Source organism: Lithobates pipiens, unplaced genomic scaffold (genome assembly GCF_037356315.1).
Source record: "Lithobates pipiens isolate NorthernLeopardFrog02 unplaced genomic scaffold, aLitPip1_a1.2 Scaffold_16, whole genome shotgun sequence".
NCBI lineage: Eukaryota > Metazoa > Chordata > Amphibia > Anura > Ranidae > Lithobates > Lithobates pipiens.
Genome location: NW_027507748.1, coordinates 527,701,859 through 527,720,501, shown reverse-complemented (window position 1 = coordinate 527,720,501; position 18,643 = coordinate 527,701,859). Strand labels below are relative to the sequence as shown.

Genomic DNA, 18,643 nt, shown 5'->3' with positions numbered 1-18,643 from the left:
AAATAATATGCTGACCTTGTACACAATAGTTTTCTGTCAATTTCAACCAGCTCTTTATTGTAAAAAGGTCAGGACAACATACCATCATCTGTTTCTATGGAAATGGTGAAATGTTCAAAACTGTGGATGGCAGGGTGACTTGGACCATTTCACTGATTTTTGCTAGAAACCTGTTGTGTATACCACCAATGTTGGGGTGCATCAAAGCAACCACAGAAAGATCAGTTATAGGTTTAAAGCTCAGATAACCATAACTGTCCTGTTTATGGTCTGTAAATGAATGTTGTCCATTAACTGCAATGTTTATTGGATTATTTTTTTTTTTAGATCTCACATCCAAAGAAGAGGAGCAGTTGCTGAGCCTTGCATTGGAAGAAAAGGATGCAATAAATCATAACCTCATTCAGTTGCGTACAAAGGTGATCTAGTCGATAAATATATTGTTTAAACTATTCACTGAAGTTAAATTTGCAGAGCCAGTGGATTTTTGTTCTGTGAACACTAATTGCACATTGGGGAGAAGGCATGCCCAAAGCAGCTTCAACCACAAGACTGGAGTCTGCTTAAGGAAATTTATAATTTAAAAAAAATTGTATACATATAAAAGACATCAGTTTCATGCAAGTATATTTTGATGATGCATATGTTCTAATTAAATATGTATATGGAGCATGCTCTGCTTTCTACCTTTGCAGTGCAGTTCACTGCTTCTGCTTTACACAAACTATGTGGATTGAGGAATTTCCTGCTGCTGGCTACTATAGCTAGACAACTGCAATGCTTGCAGCTGTCTGAATACCCAAACAGCGACTGCATCTGAAAGGATGCAGTCACTGTTCAGCTGACAATTTTCACCTCGCTTCTTCCCTTTCCCAGTCTAAGTTTGTCAATCCAAGTAGTACTGACTGGGCCACCCACATCTTGGAATCAATTGATTTATCAGGAATCGAAGTTCAAGTTGGGTATGGCTAGCATAAAAGCGATTCACTGAAAGCAGTGACCAATGTGTGGATATCTTTGATTGTGGTAAAGGAAGCATGTAAAAAATGCAAGTCACCAAAAAATACAAATATCTCATTTTAACTCCATTCAAAATATGTTCTCACTGAAAATGCACTAAACTTTATTTTGCTGTGTGACGCTTGGCACGGTCTATTTCTGAAAGATAGGCTTCTTTCTAGAGCTGCACCGACATTTCGGCCACTGAAACATATCGGCCAAAAATTGTGTTTTCAGCGTTTTGTAGAAAAGAGAAAAACATACCGAAAATGCATGCAATTTTTCCACCATTTTACGGTGCTTATGGTGTGACTCAAAAACGTAACATGGGTGAGTTATTGATGCGTTTTCAACGGGGAGGTGCATTTTATTTAATTTCATTTTTTTTTTTTTAAACTGACCAAAAATGCAGCCAGCAGGATTTTTAACACCACAGCGGAAGCGCAACGGACATTGTGAAGACATGCATACAATTTAAAGGGATACATTATTCTCAAACTTTTCTTGTGCTAAAGGTGCAATAAAGTCCTATTAAATTAAATTCTCAAGTTTAAATCGGGAGTAAACCCGCAGATGATTTTTTTTTTTTTACCTGCAAGGAAAAGGCATAATGAGCTAGTATGCACCGCATACTAGCTCATTATGAAATACTTACCTTAGAACGAGGCCCCGACATCTGGTCCGATCCACGCCGAGAGAGCTGACATGCTCCCTCTGCGTTTTTTCCGGCGCTGTGAGTGGCCGGAGCCGCGATATCGTCACTCCCGCGCGTGCGCACGGGAGATTTCATCCCGGCCGGGTCCAGCCACTGCCGGGCATTCAGCCGAGAATCCCCTTGTGCGCATGCGCCGCTGCAGTCAGCGGCGCATACCGAGGGGAATATCTCCTAAACCGTACAGGTTTAGGAGATATTTTTTTTACCTACAGGTAAGCCTTATTATAGGCTTTCCTGTAGGTAAAAGTTAAAAAAATGAGTATACAACCACTTTAATTAAAAAGTTGAATATAATACAATTTTATATATAAAAGTCCATCCTGAATTTTCAGTTTCCATTTCTGCACAAAAATTTCCATTTGGTGCACCTCCTAATTCTTATATCAACAGTTGTTATGTTACTAGGTTTATGACGAGCAATAACTACCATTTACTTCTTAACCACTTAAGGACCGCCGCATTTAATTCTACGTCGGCAGAATGGCATGTATGGGCACAAGCACGTACCCGTACGTGCTTGCCTTCCAGTGGGTGGGGGGTCCGATCAGACCCCCTCCCGCTGGCTGCGGCGGTCCGTTTCCCTTCAGGAGCGATCCGGGATGAGGGGATGGCCGTTGGTTTCTGGCCATCCCCTCTCGATCGCTCCTGGCGAATGAGAAGCTTCCCCTGCCTGTGTAGTGTAAACACAGGCAGGAGGAAGTGATGTCACTCTCCTCGGGGTGGTCTTTTTGACCGGACTGCGAGGAGAGGACATAGTAAGTGCACCAACACTACACTGACACGTATGTACACATAGGCACGCAAATCACCCCCCTCCCAGTGTCACTGATTGCAGTGATCATTTATTTACTGATCACTGCATTTAGTGTCAGTTGTGACAGTAAAAAGTGTCAGGGCAGTTAGTGTTAGGTACAGGGTAGCCCCCTACCCCCCCAAATAAAGGTTTAACCCCCTGATTGCCCCTAGAGTTAACCCTTTTACCCCCTTTTGCCAGTGTCACTAAATGATCGTTTTTCTGATTGCTGCATTAGTGTCACTGGTGCCGCTAGGTAGCTAGTTATTTTTTTAGGTTCACCGCCAGGTTTTTATAGCGTTGGGTACCCCCATATACTACCCAATAAAGGTTTTAACCCCCTGATTGCCCCTAGAGTTAACCCTTTCACCAGCGATCACCGCATAAGTGTCACTGGTGACGCTGGTTAGCCAGTTAGTTATTTAGGTTCCCCGTCAGGTTTTTATATAGTGCCAGGGACCCCCATATACTACCTAATAAAGGTTTTAACCCCCTGATTGCCCCTAGTTAACCCTTTCACCAGTGAAAACCGTATAAGTGTTACGGGTGACTCTGGTTAGTTTGCTTTTTATAGCATCAGGGCACCCACCATTTATTACCCAATAAAGGTTTAACCCCCTGATCACCCGGCGGGTGATATCAATTAGGTTTTAGGGTCAGGGTCTGCGTCGCCCCAGGCAGCGCTAGGTTAGTGCCAGTACCGCGTGCAAAGCATACACCTCCCGTAGTGGTATAGTATCTGAACAGATCAATATCTGATCAGATCTATACTAGCGTCCCCAGCAGTTTAGGGTTCCAAAAAAACGCATTGTTGGCAGGATCAGCCCAGATACCTGCTAGTGCCTGCGTTTTGCCCCTCCACCCAGCCCACCCAAGTGCAGTATCGATTGATCACTGTCACTTACAAAACACTAAACACATAACTGCAGCGTTCGCAGAGTCAGGCCTGATCCCTGCGTTCGCTAACAGGTTTTTTTTTTGTAGCGTTTTAGATTTAAATCCTGAAGGCGGTGCTTGGTTTTCGGGGTCCCGTACGTGGCTAGGCTCCCAAAAAGTCCCACATATGTGGTATCCCCTTACTCAGGAGAAGCAGCAGAATATATTTTGGGGTGCAATTCCACATATAACTATGGCATGTGTGAGCAATATATCATTTAGTGACAACTTTTTGTAAACTTTTATTTTTTTATTTTTATTTTTTTGTGTCATTATTCAATCACTTGGGACAAAAAAAAAATATTCAATGGGCTCAACATGCCCCTCAGCAATTTCCTTGGGGTGTCTACTTTCCAAAATGGGGTCATTTGGGGGAGGTTTGTACTGCCCTGCCATTTTAGCACCTCAAGAAATTAGATAGGCAGTCATAAATTAAAAGCTGTGTAAATTCCAGAAAAGGTACTCTAGTTTGTAGACGCTATAACTTTTGCGCAAACCAATAAATATATGCTTATTGACTTATTTTTTTTTTTTTTTTTTACTAAAGACATGTGGCTGAATACATCTTGGCCTAAATGTATGATTAAAATTTAGTTTGTTCGATTTCTTTCTTATAACAAAAAGTAGAAAATATCTTTTTTTTTTTTTTTTTTTTTTTTTTTTTTTCAGTCTTTTTCCTTTTTATATCGTAAAAATTTCATTTGGGTACAACATTGCATGACTGCGCAATTACCAGTTAAAGCAGTGCAGTGCGAAATTGTAAAAAGACCTCTGGTCCTTACGCTGACAATTGGTCCGGGGCTTAAGTGGTTAAGTAATGCACTGTTTATTTAGATGGTTTTTATTTACTTTGTTTCCCTTTTTCTGGGAAGAAGTTTTCGATGACTGCAGTTTTATTGCCCCTATCTAATGCACCATAATTGGCATAGTCAAAAATAAGGCCACATAGGGCAGTCCAATAGCAGATTAATCATCTTCTAAGCAATTCTTAAAACACAGCTAAATAGCTCCAGCCCTGATGAAAGACTTTCAGTGGAGAATTGTGGGATACGCTCAGGTATTTTGGTCGGTGAATGACAGAAATCCTACAGCGGTGTGGTTAATATGGCATTCAGTGACTGGTAATATGTATCCCTGACAATCATTTTTCAAGTTGAACATTTTTATTTTTTTATTTTTTCCAGCTGTTAAAGCTTCTGGTGCCTCAGGAAAAGTATGACCAGAACGATGCAATACTAGAGGTGGTATCTGGCAGAACTACCGGAGGTTAGTTTGTCATATATTTAATGTTGTACAGTAAATAAAAATCACCATCTATACATAGTGCACTATTGCGGACATAACTAGGTTTGTGGAATGAGACTATGCACTTCCACATGCTGGTATGCAAGTTTTAATTGACTGTTATGTATTCCTAAAACCCAAGTGAACCTGTAACATGACTAATCAGCTTTGTGGTCACTGGCTCCACGCCTTCTCATTTCATCTGCCTTTCTATTAGCCCATTGTTATGATGGACAGCCTTTTTAACCAATAAAGCAGATGAGGCAAAGGCGGTTCCAGCGACCATGACGCATGTCTGTAATTACAGTACATTTCAGTGTGACTTGGACGTTCTGCAAGAGTCATTTTATGAGGCCGGTTTGCAATATGCACAATTTTTTGCCTACCGTGGTTATTCATTTTGGATGATCATGGGCAAAGTGACTTGACTAAAAGGTCACATATACAGGAAAATGACAATTCTGCTCATCTCCATGAGCTGCTTTCAACAGCCAGTTTTCATACTTCTGACTCTGGTGCTTAATGTTAGCTCTACTCATACCTGAGCACATCTTGAGTCACATTGTATGAAAGCAGCTCGCTCCCTTGGCATGGAACCTTTACCACATATAAAAATACAGCTTTACTTATACTGAACAGCACAGTGTACAAGACACCAAGCATTTATGTCGGTGTGTTGCAGTGCACTAAAGTAAAAGTGCATTAGTTTATACTACATATGGTATGTGTTGGGGTGCCTTTCACATTAATGCACATCAGTGTGTGCTAATGTAAGTGCAAGTGTAATTTTTCCTTATTAGTTTTGCGTGGACTAACCTTTAATATTTCTGGAGGGTCTATATTTGATCTATTCAGCACTCCAGGGTCAAATCTTAGTTTCTTTCTCATATCTGCCTGCAATAAAGTCTCACACTTCCTACTGCAGCCATAGGGCATCACATCCCGAGTACATTGAAAGGCAAAACTTTTTTTTTTCTTGGACAAATAGGGGAGGTTTAGAACCCTTGTTCAGGTTTTTTTTTTTTTTTTTTTTTTATTGAAACAGTTTCTTTTATTGAAAAAAAAGAAAATATACATATATAAAACATGCATAGCAAATGTCCAATATGTTAGACAATATTATAGGCAACTATCACACATAGACATCCCGTGGTTTTTCAGACATAAGCGTAAGACACTTTTTGACATTTTAAGCTATGTCGGGTTATACAATTTTCAAGGTACATTATGCTCCTTTATAGTCTCTTCTCCCAATTTATCCACATAGTGTTAGTAGGGACACTGGAAGTCTGAAGGTTTATAATGTATTAACACCCTATTAGGTGCAGGTTTCAGAGGCCTGTAGCCACCTATCCCACATCTTATTGTATTTTTTTATTTTTTATAGTGAAGATTGTTATTCACTTCTACTATCCAGTTAGTGAGCTCCAGTGCAGTCTCATCCATAGCCTGGCTATGGCTTTTCTTGCAGAAAAGTGGATTTCATTTTAGAAGATTTTAGTAAATTTATCCATATCCGGTTCTGGGAAAATACCCAGAAGGCACTGCTTGGGGTGTAGTGTCAGGGGGAACCCATGGTATCGTGTAGAAACTGCACTATTTGTGTCCAGAATCCCTGGACTCTTGGACAGTTCCAGATTAGGTGATAGAATGTACCTGTTTCTTAATTGCACATTGGGCAATTAGTGGATCAATCATATTTATATTTAGAAATTCTTAGTGGTGTGAGGTATGATCAGTGCAGTATAAAAGATCTGAGTCAAGCAATCAGAGGGTTTGGATGAAACTAGTTTGCAGGTATCTGAGGCTTCACTCCTCTCCTCATCCTCCATGGATCCTACATCCCCCTCCTATGTAGTCTTTTGCAGCATGCACACAATCGCATTGTCTGGCGTACTTAGTCTGCCGGACCGCATTTCACCAGACAATCCGATCGTGTGTGGGCTTCAGCTGACTTTTTTTAGCGTAAAGTCCGGCGGACTTAGAAAGTAGTTTTGCAGCCCAATCTTTCCGCCGGACTTGGGTTTCAGCGGACAATACGTTCGTGAGTATGCTAGTCCGGCAGACTAAGAATGACGCATGCTAAGAAGCAAGTACGAGAAGGAAGTTATTGGCTATTGAACTTCCTTTTTCTAGTCCTGTCGTACGTGCTGTACGTCATCGCGCTAGCAATCGCCGGACTTTCCGCGTATGGCCAAGTCCGTTCGGTAGAAAGTCCGCCGGACTATCCGCCGGATTGTTTGCCGAACTAAGTATGCCAGACAATTCGATCGTGTGTACGCGGCATTTGATGCATAAGCTGATGTAGATGCCTGGGGGAGTGACAGCATGTTATAAAAGTGAGAAATAAGTTTTTGGGGGTCAGGGCTTTTAATCACTTTCATTAGAGGATTATTGTCCAGTGAAGGGTTGCCAGAGGAAAATTGTGTTCTAAAGGTGTGGCGGATTTGTAGGTACCTGGAAAAACATTTTGGTTTGGTAGCATAGATTTGAATTTCAGTGTGTCAAAAGTCTTCAGGTGCCCATTTTGTGTAATGTGAGACAAATTAAATTATTCCCCTGGAGCTCCACAGCTCGGGATCTGGGATCAAATAAAATTTTGGGGGAGAGCTTTATTATATAACAGAGGAGTGAAGTCGTGGGCTTGTGGTATATTGAGGTTGTCTGATATAATATCCCTTACCCGTCTGAATTGTTAAAGAGAGGATTTGCGGTCACCTGCCCTCTCTGCACTCCTTATTCCTCCCGTTATTGCAACAAAGGGATCTGTGGTTAAATGTGACCATTTAGGACTTAGAAAGATCAAGAACCTGTCTGTCAATTTTGTCTATGCTAAATAGTTGCGACATTTTGAGTGGCTAAATAGTATGTGTTAAAGTCTGGTAAAGCCATTCCGGCAAGGTCAGTGGGATTTTTAAAAATTTCCTCCAAGGAAGTTTGTCTATTACCCCATATAAATGGTTTAAGTATTGCTTCCATAGATTTGAAATGCCTAAGCACCAAGTACACTGGTAGCATATATAATATTTTGGGCAATATTACCATTTTCACAAGATTTATTCCTCCCATTACTCCTAGAGGGAGTTGGGCCCAAATTTCGAGTTTTCTGTTTAAGCGGTAAGTGGTATTATATTAAGCGGGACATAGTCAGCTGGGTCTTGAGTGGTCTGTATTCCTACGTTTTTATTCGATCTACTCTCTATAAAGGTAACATGGCTCGTCTTTTAGCGATGAAGCTGTCCAGAGGGAGTATTTGGGATTTAACCCAATTGATCCAAAGATCTGAGACTGAACCGAAACGTTCTATCAAGGCCAGGGCTGTGGGTAGAGAATTAACTGAGCCCTCTAGATAGAGCAGGGTGTCGTCTGCATAGGTGCTGATCTTCTCGGTAATGGGCCCTATGCTCAGTCCTGCTATGTCAGGATGTGCGCATATTGCAATCGCCAGTGGTTCTGCCTGAATTTTCATGGGATGTCTGAAAATTTTATAAATAATCATCTGAGGTTGAACAAGGTATTTCTGCCTGGCATGAAGCCTGACTGGTTTTTGTGTACCAAAGATAAAATTACTTTTATTAAGGCGGATGGTTAGGACTTTTGCCAAAATCTTGACATCCACCTGGAGTAAAGAAATGGGATGGTATGATTCTGGGAGTCTTGGGTCCTTGTCAGGTTTGAGGATTAATACTATTGATGCTTCTCTCATAGAGGCGGGTAAATTTGAGTCTTCATATACAGAGTTATACAGGAAGAGAAGCTTTGGAATAAGGAGTTCCAAGTATGTTGAATAGAATTCTATGGGTAAGCCATCCGATCCCGGTGACTTAGATCTGGGAAATTCAGTGATGGCCCCGGCGATCTCCTCTGCCGTTAGTGGTGTGTCTAATTCTGCGACTTAGTCCTTTTAGTGAGTTGAGGAAAATGTATCTCGGGAATGTTTTCATTGAGGAAGTCTCATCTGAGACTGAGGTTGTGTATAGCATGGCAAAGAAGTCCCTAAAAATTGTCCTCACCTGGCTAGGCTCTGTCACCAATCCATTTCCAGGAGAGTGGAGGGAAACTAGCCACTGGTGGCCTCTCCTCACAATGCACTAGGTAGGCCAAGAGTTTATCAGCTCTCTCCCCGTGGTCGAATAATTTCTGCCTATAAAAAAATAGTTTCCGCTTAGACTTTTCATAATGCATTTGTTCAACTACCCTTGTTTGTATTTTGAGATCTGCCCTGTCAAGTGTGGGGTCGTCTAAAAATGCTCGCTCCGCAAAGAGCAAGTCAGTTGTTGCCCTGACTAGAGCAGCTTCTGAGGTCCTTTTCAGTCTGATCTGTGTTTATAAGTGTTGAGCGAGTGTGAATTTTAAAGGCATCCCAAACTACTTGTGCATTATCATTATTAGTCAGGAAATATTACTCCCAGTCTACCGTTAAGTCGTCTTCTTCTGGTAGCAATGTTAGCCAGAAGGGGTTTAACTGTCACGTAGCTGGAGGGCAGTTGTGTTATAGGGACAATGTGACCCAATAGGGACAATGGTCCGAGAGCGATCTAGGGGAGACACCTATGTCTTGTAGTCTAGGTAAGAGAGAATGGGATATGAGGATAAGGTCTATCCTGGACATTGAATGATGGGAGGGGAGAAGCAAGAGTATGTCTGCAACGTGGGGTGTTTAGATCTCCCAGTAGCCACAAGATTGAAGTCAGCCAGCATTCTAGCGAATCATGTGGATTGGGGTGGGGTTTGAGTTGGCGGGCTTTTGCACAGTTTATCAAGGCTTGGGTTGAGAGTGTTGTTAAAATCACCCAGCCAAACAACTGGCACCGAAGGGTATAGTACCATGAAGCTAAAACCATCAGACAAAATCACAGAATTAAATAGTGGGGGTACATAAAATGGCATTATCAGTATCGGGTCCCCATATATAGTTGTATATAAAAACACATACCTGCCCAGTGGATCAACCTCAGAACCCCGGAGCTCAAAATGTGTGGTTTTTGATATAAGGGTGGATACTTCTCTAGAATGAGTAGTATGGACAGAGTTATAAGCCCAACCTATCCATGGGCGTTTAAGTTCCATCTGTATTTGGCCCTCAGCACAAGTTTCTACTAATGCTGGGGGCAGCACAGTGGTGTAGTAGTTAGCACTCTTGCCTAGCAGTGAAAAGGGTCGCTGGTTCGAATCCCAACCACGCCACTACCTGCCTGGAGTTTGCATGTTCTCCCTGTGCCTGCGTGGGTTTCCTCCGGGTACTCTGGTTTCCTCCCACACTCCAAAGACATGCAGGTAGGTTATTTGGCTTCTGTCCAAAATTTGGCCTAGTATATGAATGGGGACCTTGAATTGTGGGCTCCTTGAGGGCAGGGACCAATGTGAGTGTGCAGTATACAGGGATAGGGACAATTGTAGACACTCAGGTTGAACTGGATGGACTGGTGTCTTTATTCAACCTTGCTAACTATGTAACTATTACATCAGCACGTTGCTTTTTGAGTAGTGAGAATATAGCTGATCTTTTAATGTTATCTCTGCCCCAGACATTCCAAGTGAGGTGGCCATAGGGCAAGTAGAGAATATTGTGGAGCTCCAGGGTTCCAAGTCCCTCCAGTACCTTTTGCAAATGTGTGGATGACTGTTGAAGAGAATAGAGCAGGTTTACCATTGTACCATGTATAGCTGACCTGAAGATAGTATAACAACTTAGAGCTTAAATCCCCCCTCCCCGCCCTACACTGTCCCAGGCATTTAGGTATCTAGGTGCGGATGGTGAGAATAGGCTGACCCTACAGTGATTTCTAGATTCAGAAGCCATCTTCAGAAAAGAAGAAAGGGAAGGAAAAAACAAGGAAGGTGCGAGTATATCGTTCCAGATACGAGGCAGCAGTGACCTCTAGTGGTTGCTGTGGTGTAACGTTAAGGGGATGCTATCAGAGTATGTCTGCAGGCCTGCAGTTCAAGTAGCAAATGTTCCTGTGTCTCAGGGGTACAGATGCTGAGCAAGCATGATGATCATTCCAGCAATCATGTATGTGGATTAAGTTTTATAGAGTAGTTCCAGGAGGGTACAAAGGGAGAAGAAAAAACTAAAGGAATAATAAAAAAAAAATCTCTTTTCTTCTCTTTTTTCTCCAAAAAGAGAGAAGATCTGAATAGGTATACGGGAGTCAGCGTCCATTTAGCTGTAAGATGACACGGCTGCGAAATAGGGCATGGGAAAAGAAAGGTAGATCATATAGTTACTTATCTGGGTGCTCCTCTCTGCTCAAGCCAGGCAATTGCTGCATCTGGATCTTCTTCAAAGAAATACGCTCTATCCTCTCCTTCCAAGCGGAGGCGAGCAGGAAACGGCATTGCATATTTTATATGCTGGATGCGAAGGCGTCTTTTGACTTCTGTGAAGTTCTTGCGTTGGCGCTGTACCTCTGGAGATTGGTCCAGAAAGACAGCAATCATCTTATTTCCAAAAGGGATATTTCCCCTTTTCTCTTTGCTTAATCGCAGAATGGTGTCTCTGTCCCTGAAATTGAGGAATTTTGCGATTTAAATGTGAGAGGTGGTGGCAGTCTCCCAGGCATGCAAAATGTGTTCATTCCACGATGAACATAGGGGAGAATGCCTCTTTGCCATACGTGTCACAAAGTAGCTGTTCAAGGAATGTGGGGGGATCTTTCCTCTCAACCCCCTCAGGCAGGCCAATGAATCTAAAGTTACAGCGCCGGAGACTGTTCTCGATGTCATCTCACTTCTGTAGGAGTTCATCGACTTGCAGCTGCATGGCGTCTGTGGTGTTCTGAAGGGGGGGGGGGGTCCATCACGTTGCTCAAACGGGTATCTGCATCTGAGACCCTTTCTCTTAGATTCCGGTAACCCTGTCTCACTAGGGAGATGTCAATTTTAACCACCTCAATCCTGGCAGTGAGGGTTATTTGGCAGGCTGTATTGGTTTCTTGGCAACCTGTCATGGCCTCCAGCACCCTCGCTGTGTCAGCTCCTATAGATGTCCCCTCCCCCGGTGTAGCGCCACCATCTTGCCCTGGTGGGTCCTTGTCCTTAATCTAGATTAGCCGCCATGTCCATGACTTTTTTTTGGGGCAGACATGATCTGGGGAGGTACCTTTTATGGAGTGACAGTGATTAGGGTCTCAGAATAGACGTTGCAGGATATTCAGCCAGAGGAGCTCAGGTCACTAGCTTCCTACCTCCAGCTGCTCCAGCCTGTTGTCAGGTTTTTAATGCAATTTGTGTTTGTTGGGGAGATTTAGCTTTATATTTGTCCTGTTGACTGCTGTCACCAGGACTGAAGTTGTTGGAAAATGCTACATTTTGAGTTGTCACCAGAACTGGAATAGGGAAGAAATGCTTCAAAGAAGACAACTGTTTACAGGGGGAATTTCTCCCACTTGGGAAAGATTTCCTCTTGCTTCCTGTTGTATTTACAGGACAAGAAGTGAAAGGAAACTTTCTTCATAGTGCACAAATGACAAAAAAACAAAAACCTGACAGGGTTTAACCATCATCTACTCCAGGGCTCGACAAAACCCGGGCGCCAGGTCGCATTTGCGACTAGAATTAGCGACCTGGCGCCTGGGGCAGCACAGCTGGGGGTATCCTATCTCCGTGGACCCCCCCGGCGTGATCGCGTTGGGCCGCGCCGGCCGGTAATTGAGCCCCCGGCTTTGAGGCCTTCTGTGATCCTATGGTCCCTTCTGGAATCTGGCGCCCTCTGGTGGTGGCCGTTGGAATGACAACCAGCAATGTTAATGGAGCCTTTACTCAGAACCCCTGAACATTATATTATAAATAAATATAAATATATATATATATATATATATATATATATATATATATAATTTTTTTTTTTTTTTTATTCTAACACCCTAGAGAATAAAATGGTGGTCGTTGCAATACTGTCTGTCACACCGTATTTTCACAGCGGACTTACAAGCGCACTTTTTTGGGGAAAAATTATTTATTTAATAAAAAAAGAAAAAAAAAAAGACAACAGTAAAGTTAGCCCAATTTTTTTTTATATTGTGAAAGATAATGTTATGCCAAGTAAATCGATACCCAACATGTCACGCTTCAAAATTGCGCCCGCTCATGGAAAGGCGACAAACTTTTACCCTTTAAAATCTCCATTGGCGAAGTTTAATAAATTCTACAGGTTGCACGTTTTGAGTTACAGAGGTGGTCTAGGGCTAAAATTATTGCTCTCAATCTACTGATCGTAGCGATACCTCACATGTGAAGCTTTCCTTCTGCACGCAAGCTTGGCGGGACAGGGCGCGTTTAAAAAATGTTTTTTCTTATTTTAACCTTTATTTTTTTCACTGTTCTTTAAAAAAAAAAAAAAAAAATGTGTGTCACTTTTATTCCTATTACAAGGAATGTAAAAATCCCTTGTAATAGAAAAAAGCATGACAGGTCCTCTTGTATATGAGATCTGGGGTCAGAGAGACCTCACATCTCATATTTACACTAAAATGCAATTTAAAAAAAATTTGTCATTTGAAAAAAATAAAATAAATAAAATGTCCCTCTAAGCGCTATGGGCAATGACTTGGAGACAGGTGGGGGGGGGCGGCGGCACTATCTTCCCCTCACTCGTCTCCATGTCAGGCCAGGGACAGGTCCAGATCGCCGTCACTGACCTGGCTCCTAACTTTTTTAGCTGGCTCCTAGATTCCAAGAAAGTTTGTCAACCCCTGATCTACTCTACCCAAAATGAAAAAAAATTAGCTTTAGATATACTTTAACTGCCACTTTCCACATAATCTAATATCAGGTAAACGTGTACATTGCTCTAGAGGTGGAGATGTATGCTGCATATTATTGTTAGGTTATTCCTATTATGCAAGATATGTTTGCAACTTTTCTAATATCGCCTGTGTACCTGTGTGTTTACTGTATGTATGTGAATGCAGCTTGTGCTAGTAATCTATAAATGTGTAGCTGCTTGTTGTCTTTTTAGTAGTGTCTCTAAAGTATCTGTGAGATGTTTTAGTAACGTCCTTCTTTTTCAGGTGATATTTGCCAGCAGTTTACTAGAGAGATTTTTGACATGTACCAAAACTATGCACGCTACAAGTCTTGGACATTTGAGATCTTGAATTACACACCGGAAGGCAGTGGTAATATATTTTTACACTATTTCTTTTACATTTACCAATGCCATTCCTTTTGTGTCAAGGAAACCAGGGCTTGCTAGCTGAACGTAAACCATCGTATTCAAGGCAAAACTCCGGAAAGATTTTAACCAAAACACCATCTAATACAGTCGTGTTTAAACTAAAGCATATTGAAATGTATTTTAAAGCATGGTTGTTGTAGGTACTTAAGACTTTTTATTACCTTGAAACAGTATTAAACGCAAACATATACAGTTTTTCATTGCAGCTTGCAAATTCTTAGATGTGATGGCTGCTTTACTTTCCTTTATTTTTATTTATTTTTTTTTTTTTTGACTTTCTTCTATTTTCATCTGGTGATCCAGCCATTAAGTCTGTTTTTCAACAGAAAAGCTCTCTTGCAGGGTTGAGACAAACCATTTACCACTGACAAGGTTGCTTACAATGTTCAGCTTTTATCTATGTACATTATCTGAAAAAGGAGCAAAACTGTAGAACTGATTATAAAGTATTAGCTGGAGTTTGGCTTCATTGTGTTACTATATTTATATCTGCTAGTACATCCAACACTACCCTTCCCCCAGACTAAAAATGCTGCTGTTCAAATCTGCCTTGTGTGCTCATTCATCTAGAGCAGGTTTCTCCAAACCTTCTAAACAAAGGGCTAGTTTACTGTCCTTCAGACTTTAGGGGGGCCAGCCTGTGGCTATTGGGAGTAGAAAAGGTCAAGAAGTCAGTGAAAAAAAATAATACTCCATCCTTTTTGTTTCAGTGGGAATAATTGTGCTGCATCATCGGTGTCATTGGGAGAAGTTGTGCCCCATCGTTATTGTAATTGGGAGGAATAGTGCCCCTTTATTGGTGTCAGTGGGGGGCATTATACCCCATTGTTGATATTGGTGGATGAAAAGCAAGCAAAGGGTCACAGTTTGGAAACCACTGATCTAGAGTAGTGCCTGTATAATACAGGAAGTGTGTTACTGACCAGATCGCCAGGTAAAAACAAAGGGGGGGGGGGAAGTAAAAAAAAAAATAAACAAATACAAAGAGAGAAAACTAATACAGCCATCACATCTAATGATTGGTAAGCTGCAATATATTACATATTTGGTTTTGGGTTTAATACCGCTTTAGCCCTGGTTCACATTGATGCAATTTGACATGTCAATTCACATGCCAACTGGGCGGCTATTGCCCACAATGGAACAGTTGTTTTTTTTTTTTTTTGTTTTTTTTGTTTTTTTCTTTTAACAAGTAGGTTTTTTAAGAAATGCTAAAAGTACAGTTGCCAAAGCAGCATATATAGCTCAACAAGTGTCAACATGCTGCATCTTAAGTCAGCCATAGATGCAGCAGGGACCAGATCTATGAGCAGGCTGACTGTACCCAAGTCAATAGTAACCTTAGTTAGTTGGAGGGGGCCCTTCCGGGGGAGGAGTCTGAGAATGGTGCGTGTCTGTACCTAGCATGCTGGAGCGCTCCAAGTCCCCCACCGCATGGACAATGCCGCTGTTTGCGGTCCTCCTCTGATCCCCACCCTCCTGTCCTAACCCTCGGCGGAGCCCCACCACTGGTGTGGTGGGTCCTCTCTCTCTCCTACCTTCCCCCTTGGCTTTCTTCCCCCCTGGGTCGGAACACGCTGCATTGCGCTGAGCGGCGTGGCAGGCAGAGATCCGGACCTCCTGTGTGTCTGTGGAGATTTCTGTGTGAGAGCGGAGGGATGCCGGGGATGTCGGCTTTTCGGTAGTAGTACTGGCTGTGCAGAGCAATGTTAATCTTCTGGGAAGGCTTACGAGTGCTCCGGACGCCATCTACTGGACAAAGTAAGGTACTGCTCTCAAAAGACATTGAAAGGTATTGTGGAAAAAAAAAAAAAAAAGAGGATCCCAAGAAGGTCAGTAAAAAAAAAAACCTAGAACTTAAATCTACAGGAGAACGCTGAATGTCGGGCAGAATTAAAATATACAGATAAACCAGACTGCAAGTAACCACGGGGTAAGTGGTCATATAATATAAAGCATTAAAATATTCTGCACTATATTCTCTGTTAAGTAACGGGACGGACTGGAAAATCCGCGAAGATAAAAAGTTAATATACTAGGAAAATACAGTTTCCTTTTTTTTTTTTTTTTTTTTTTTTTTTTTTTGTGTAATTGTATGGGCAAGTAAGCAACTAATTACACAACACAACAGTGATCCATCTTAATAAAATAAAATAAAAGGGGACAGATCTTTATATCACGTGAATGCTCTAGATGTAAAAAACAGAGTGAAAAAACGAGTATGCTGAGAATGGAATAAGGGGGTATTAGCGCCATCTCGACGGTAGCACGTAAATACTGCGACAGAAAAAAAATCTTAAAATTACATCTTAGTAGCCGTGGGTGAGCACATATAACAAGAGTAATAAAGGTGCTCAAATATCGCGGTGCCAGATGAAGGGAAAAACAGTAAAAGCAGGGGCTGTTTCGAAATCACCACGCCGGAGCTTGATTACCAGTCCCGGTGCAATGAATAAGTACATTACACAGACAGTAGCTACAGATAAGCAGCACGTTAAAAAACCTCAACACAACAAAACCCAACAGGCGGAAAGCAGTGATAAAAAGGAGAGAGAAAAGAGCAAAAAAGAGAAAAGGAAACATCAAACTCAAAATATCTCCGTACATGACTCAGAAACATTACTTGATGTACCATCAGAAGAAGGAATAGACCCAATAACTGAACTAGATCGAGATGTAGAACCCTTAATAATTCAACAGGTACAACAAGATAACCGCCAAGTATTGCCCACTAAAAATGAGATAATATCTATGTTTGCAGCCCTGGAAAATACTATGAAATCCGAAATGGAAAGATTACATAAGAATCTTGGACACATACTAGAAAGAGTAGAAGTAGAGAAAAAAGTGGAAAGAGATACGAATATAATAAAAAACCAGGAAGTAGAAATACAAAGTTTAAAAAAAGCACAACAAGAGCAAGCATATAGGATCGAAAATCAAGAAAATAGAGACAGAAGAAAAAACCTAAGAATCCGAGGAGTTCCAGACGCACAACAACGAGAGGATCTGAATGATATAATCAAGAAGATTTGTAACCCCTTAATGAATAAAGAGGTAACTAACGTAATAAATGTAGAAAGAGTGCACAGAGTAAGGAAACCCAAAGGTCTCCCACAAGAAATGCCACGGGACATTATAGTGCGATTCCAAAACGAAGAGGAAAAATATCAAATATGGAGGAACATAAGAGCAAAAACACCATTAAGATATGAAGGGAACGAAATTCAGATATTCCAAGATTTTGCACAGGAAACCTTGAGGAGGAGAAGAGCCTTAAAACCGTTATTGACAGTTCTGGTTGAGAATGAAGTGCAATATAACTGGGGTTTCCCTGCAAGTTTAATAGGAAAAAAAAATGGGCGCACAGCAAGATTAAGATTTCTTGAAGAAACTGCAGAATTTTGTAGAAAACTGGGGGTCCCGGTCCCGGGGGGGGGGGAGACGGGAGGAGATGGGGGGGGGGGGGGGAGACGGGAAACAACCCCGCCCCTCTCTGCCGGGAGGTGGAGGGGGGGGAGGGAGAGGTCGATAGAGATGTAAATTATTGAGAAGGTGGAGTTTTAGTTTTTTGGATCGCCTTTCCCTGCTCGCATTCGCCTTGCCCCTCCCCTTTCCCCCTTGGCTTTGCTGGGGGGGAGGGGGGCGGGGCGGGTTGGGTGGAATTGGGGGGGTGGGGGGGGGGGAGGGTGCGGTGGGGGTTGGGGTGCCCCTGGTATGCGGGATAATCACCTTGTCAATGAAAGGCGAGTTGGGTGACGACACCGTTAAACAGAATTCCACCCTAGGGCCAAGGGACAAATGGAACGAGGGAGTTCCAGATAAAAGGTCCCGGACCAGTGGGTCAATTTTACATCTGAAGAGGGGTCAGGGAGGGGGGAAGGACGGGAGGGTAAAGGGGGAATGGGAGGTGGGTAGAGGGAGGGGGGGGAGGTTAAATCTGTTGACAAGAAACCATTGCCACTACTAAAAAAGGATAGAAAAAATGTTAAACACGTATAATGCCGAAAATCAAAATAGTAACATACGTCAGAGGAATGAATTCTCCAAAAAAAAGGTACAATATAATAAGGGAGCTGGAGGGTTATTCAGCAGACATCGTGTTTTTACAAGAAACGCATTTGGCTCTAGACTTAAGTATTAGATTAAACACACAGAATTTTCCAACGTGGTATTATGCAGACACCCCAATCAGGGACTCTAGGGGAGTGGCAATTGGGATCTCTAAAAAAGTCAATTGGAAAGTAGAAGAAATAAAAACGGATCCACAGAGGAGGTACTTATTTGTAAAAGGACTAATAGAAAGAGTTAGATACACATTAGTAAATATATACTGTCCCAATAAAGGCCCAAAGAAATATTTAAACAAAATGCTGAATACTTTAGAAACATGCAAACAGGGCCATATAATCTTGGGAGGGGATCTAAACTTCGCCATGGATCCGTATATAGATAGCACTTCACTGGGCATGGTACACGAAATCAAACAACATAGAACCTTGAAAAAGAAGATGCTGCAGCATCAATTAATGGACACCTGGCGCATACTTAATTTAAGGAAAAAGGATTACACATACTATTCCACAGTACACGATATGTATGTTAGATTGGACTATATATTTGTAGACCATGAACTACTAGAAAATATATTGGAAGTTAAAATAGGATCTATAACCCTCTCGGATCACGCACCTGTAATAATAAAATTAAAAGATCTAGGAAGAGAATATAGTAA

At 41.9% G+C, this 18,643-nt stretch overlaps 1 protein-coding gene across 5 annotated transcripts in view; it reads left to right on the top strand.

Moving 5' to 3' along the window:
• The window catches only part of MTRF1 (mitochondrial translation release factor 1), a 62,070-nt gene that overhangs the window by 16,887 nt on the left and 26,540 nt on the right, over positions 1-18,643 (top strand). For 4 of the 5 annotated variants that reach the window (XM_077483177.1, XM_077483178.1, XM_077483175.1 and 1 more), the window contains exons 3-5: positions 328-419; positions 4,628-4,709; positions 13,742-13,849. In XM_077483177.1, coding sequence (XP_077339303.1) covers positions 328-419; positions 4,628-4,709; positions 13,742-13,849 — 282 coding nt within the window. The remainder of the gene's footprint in view (positions 1-327; positions 420-4,627; positions 4,710-13,741; positions 13,850-18,643) is intronic. The other variant, XM_077483180.1, reaches the window with a different exon arrangement.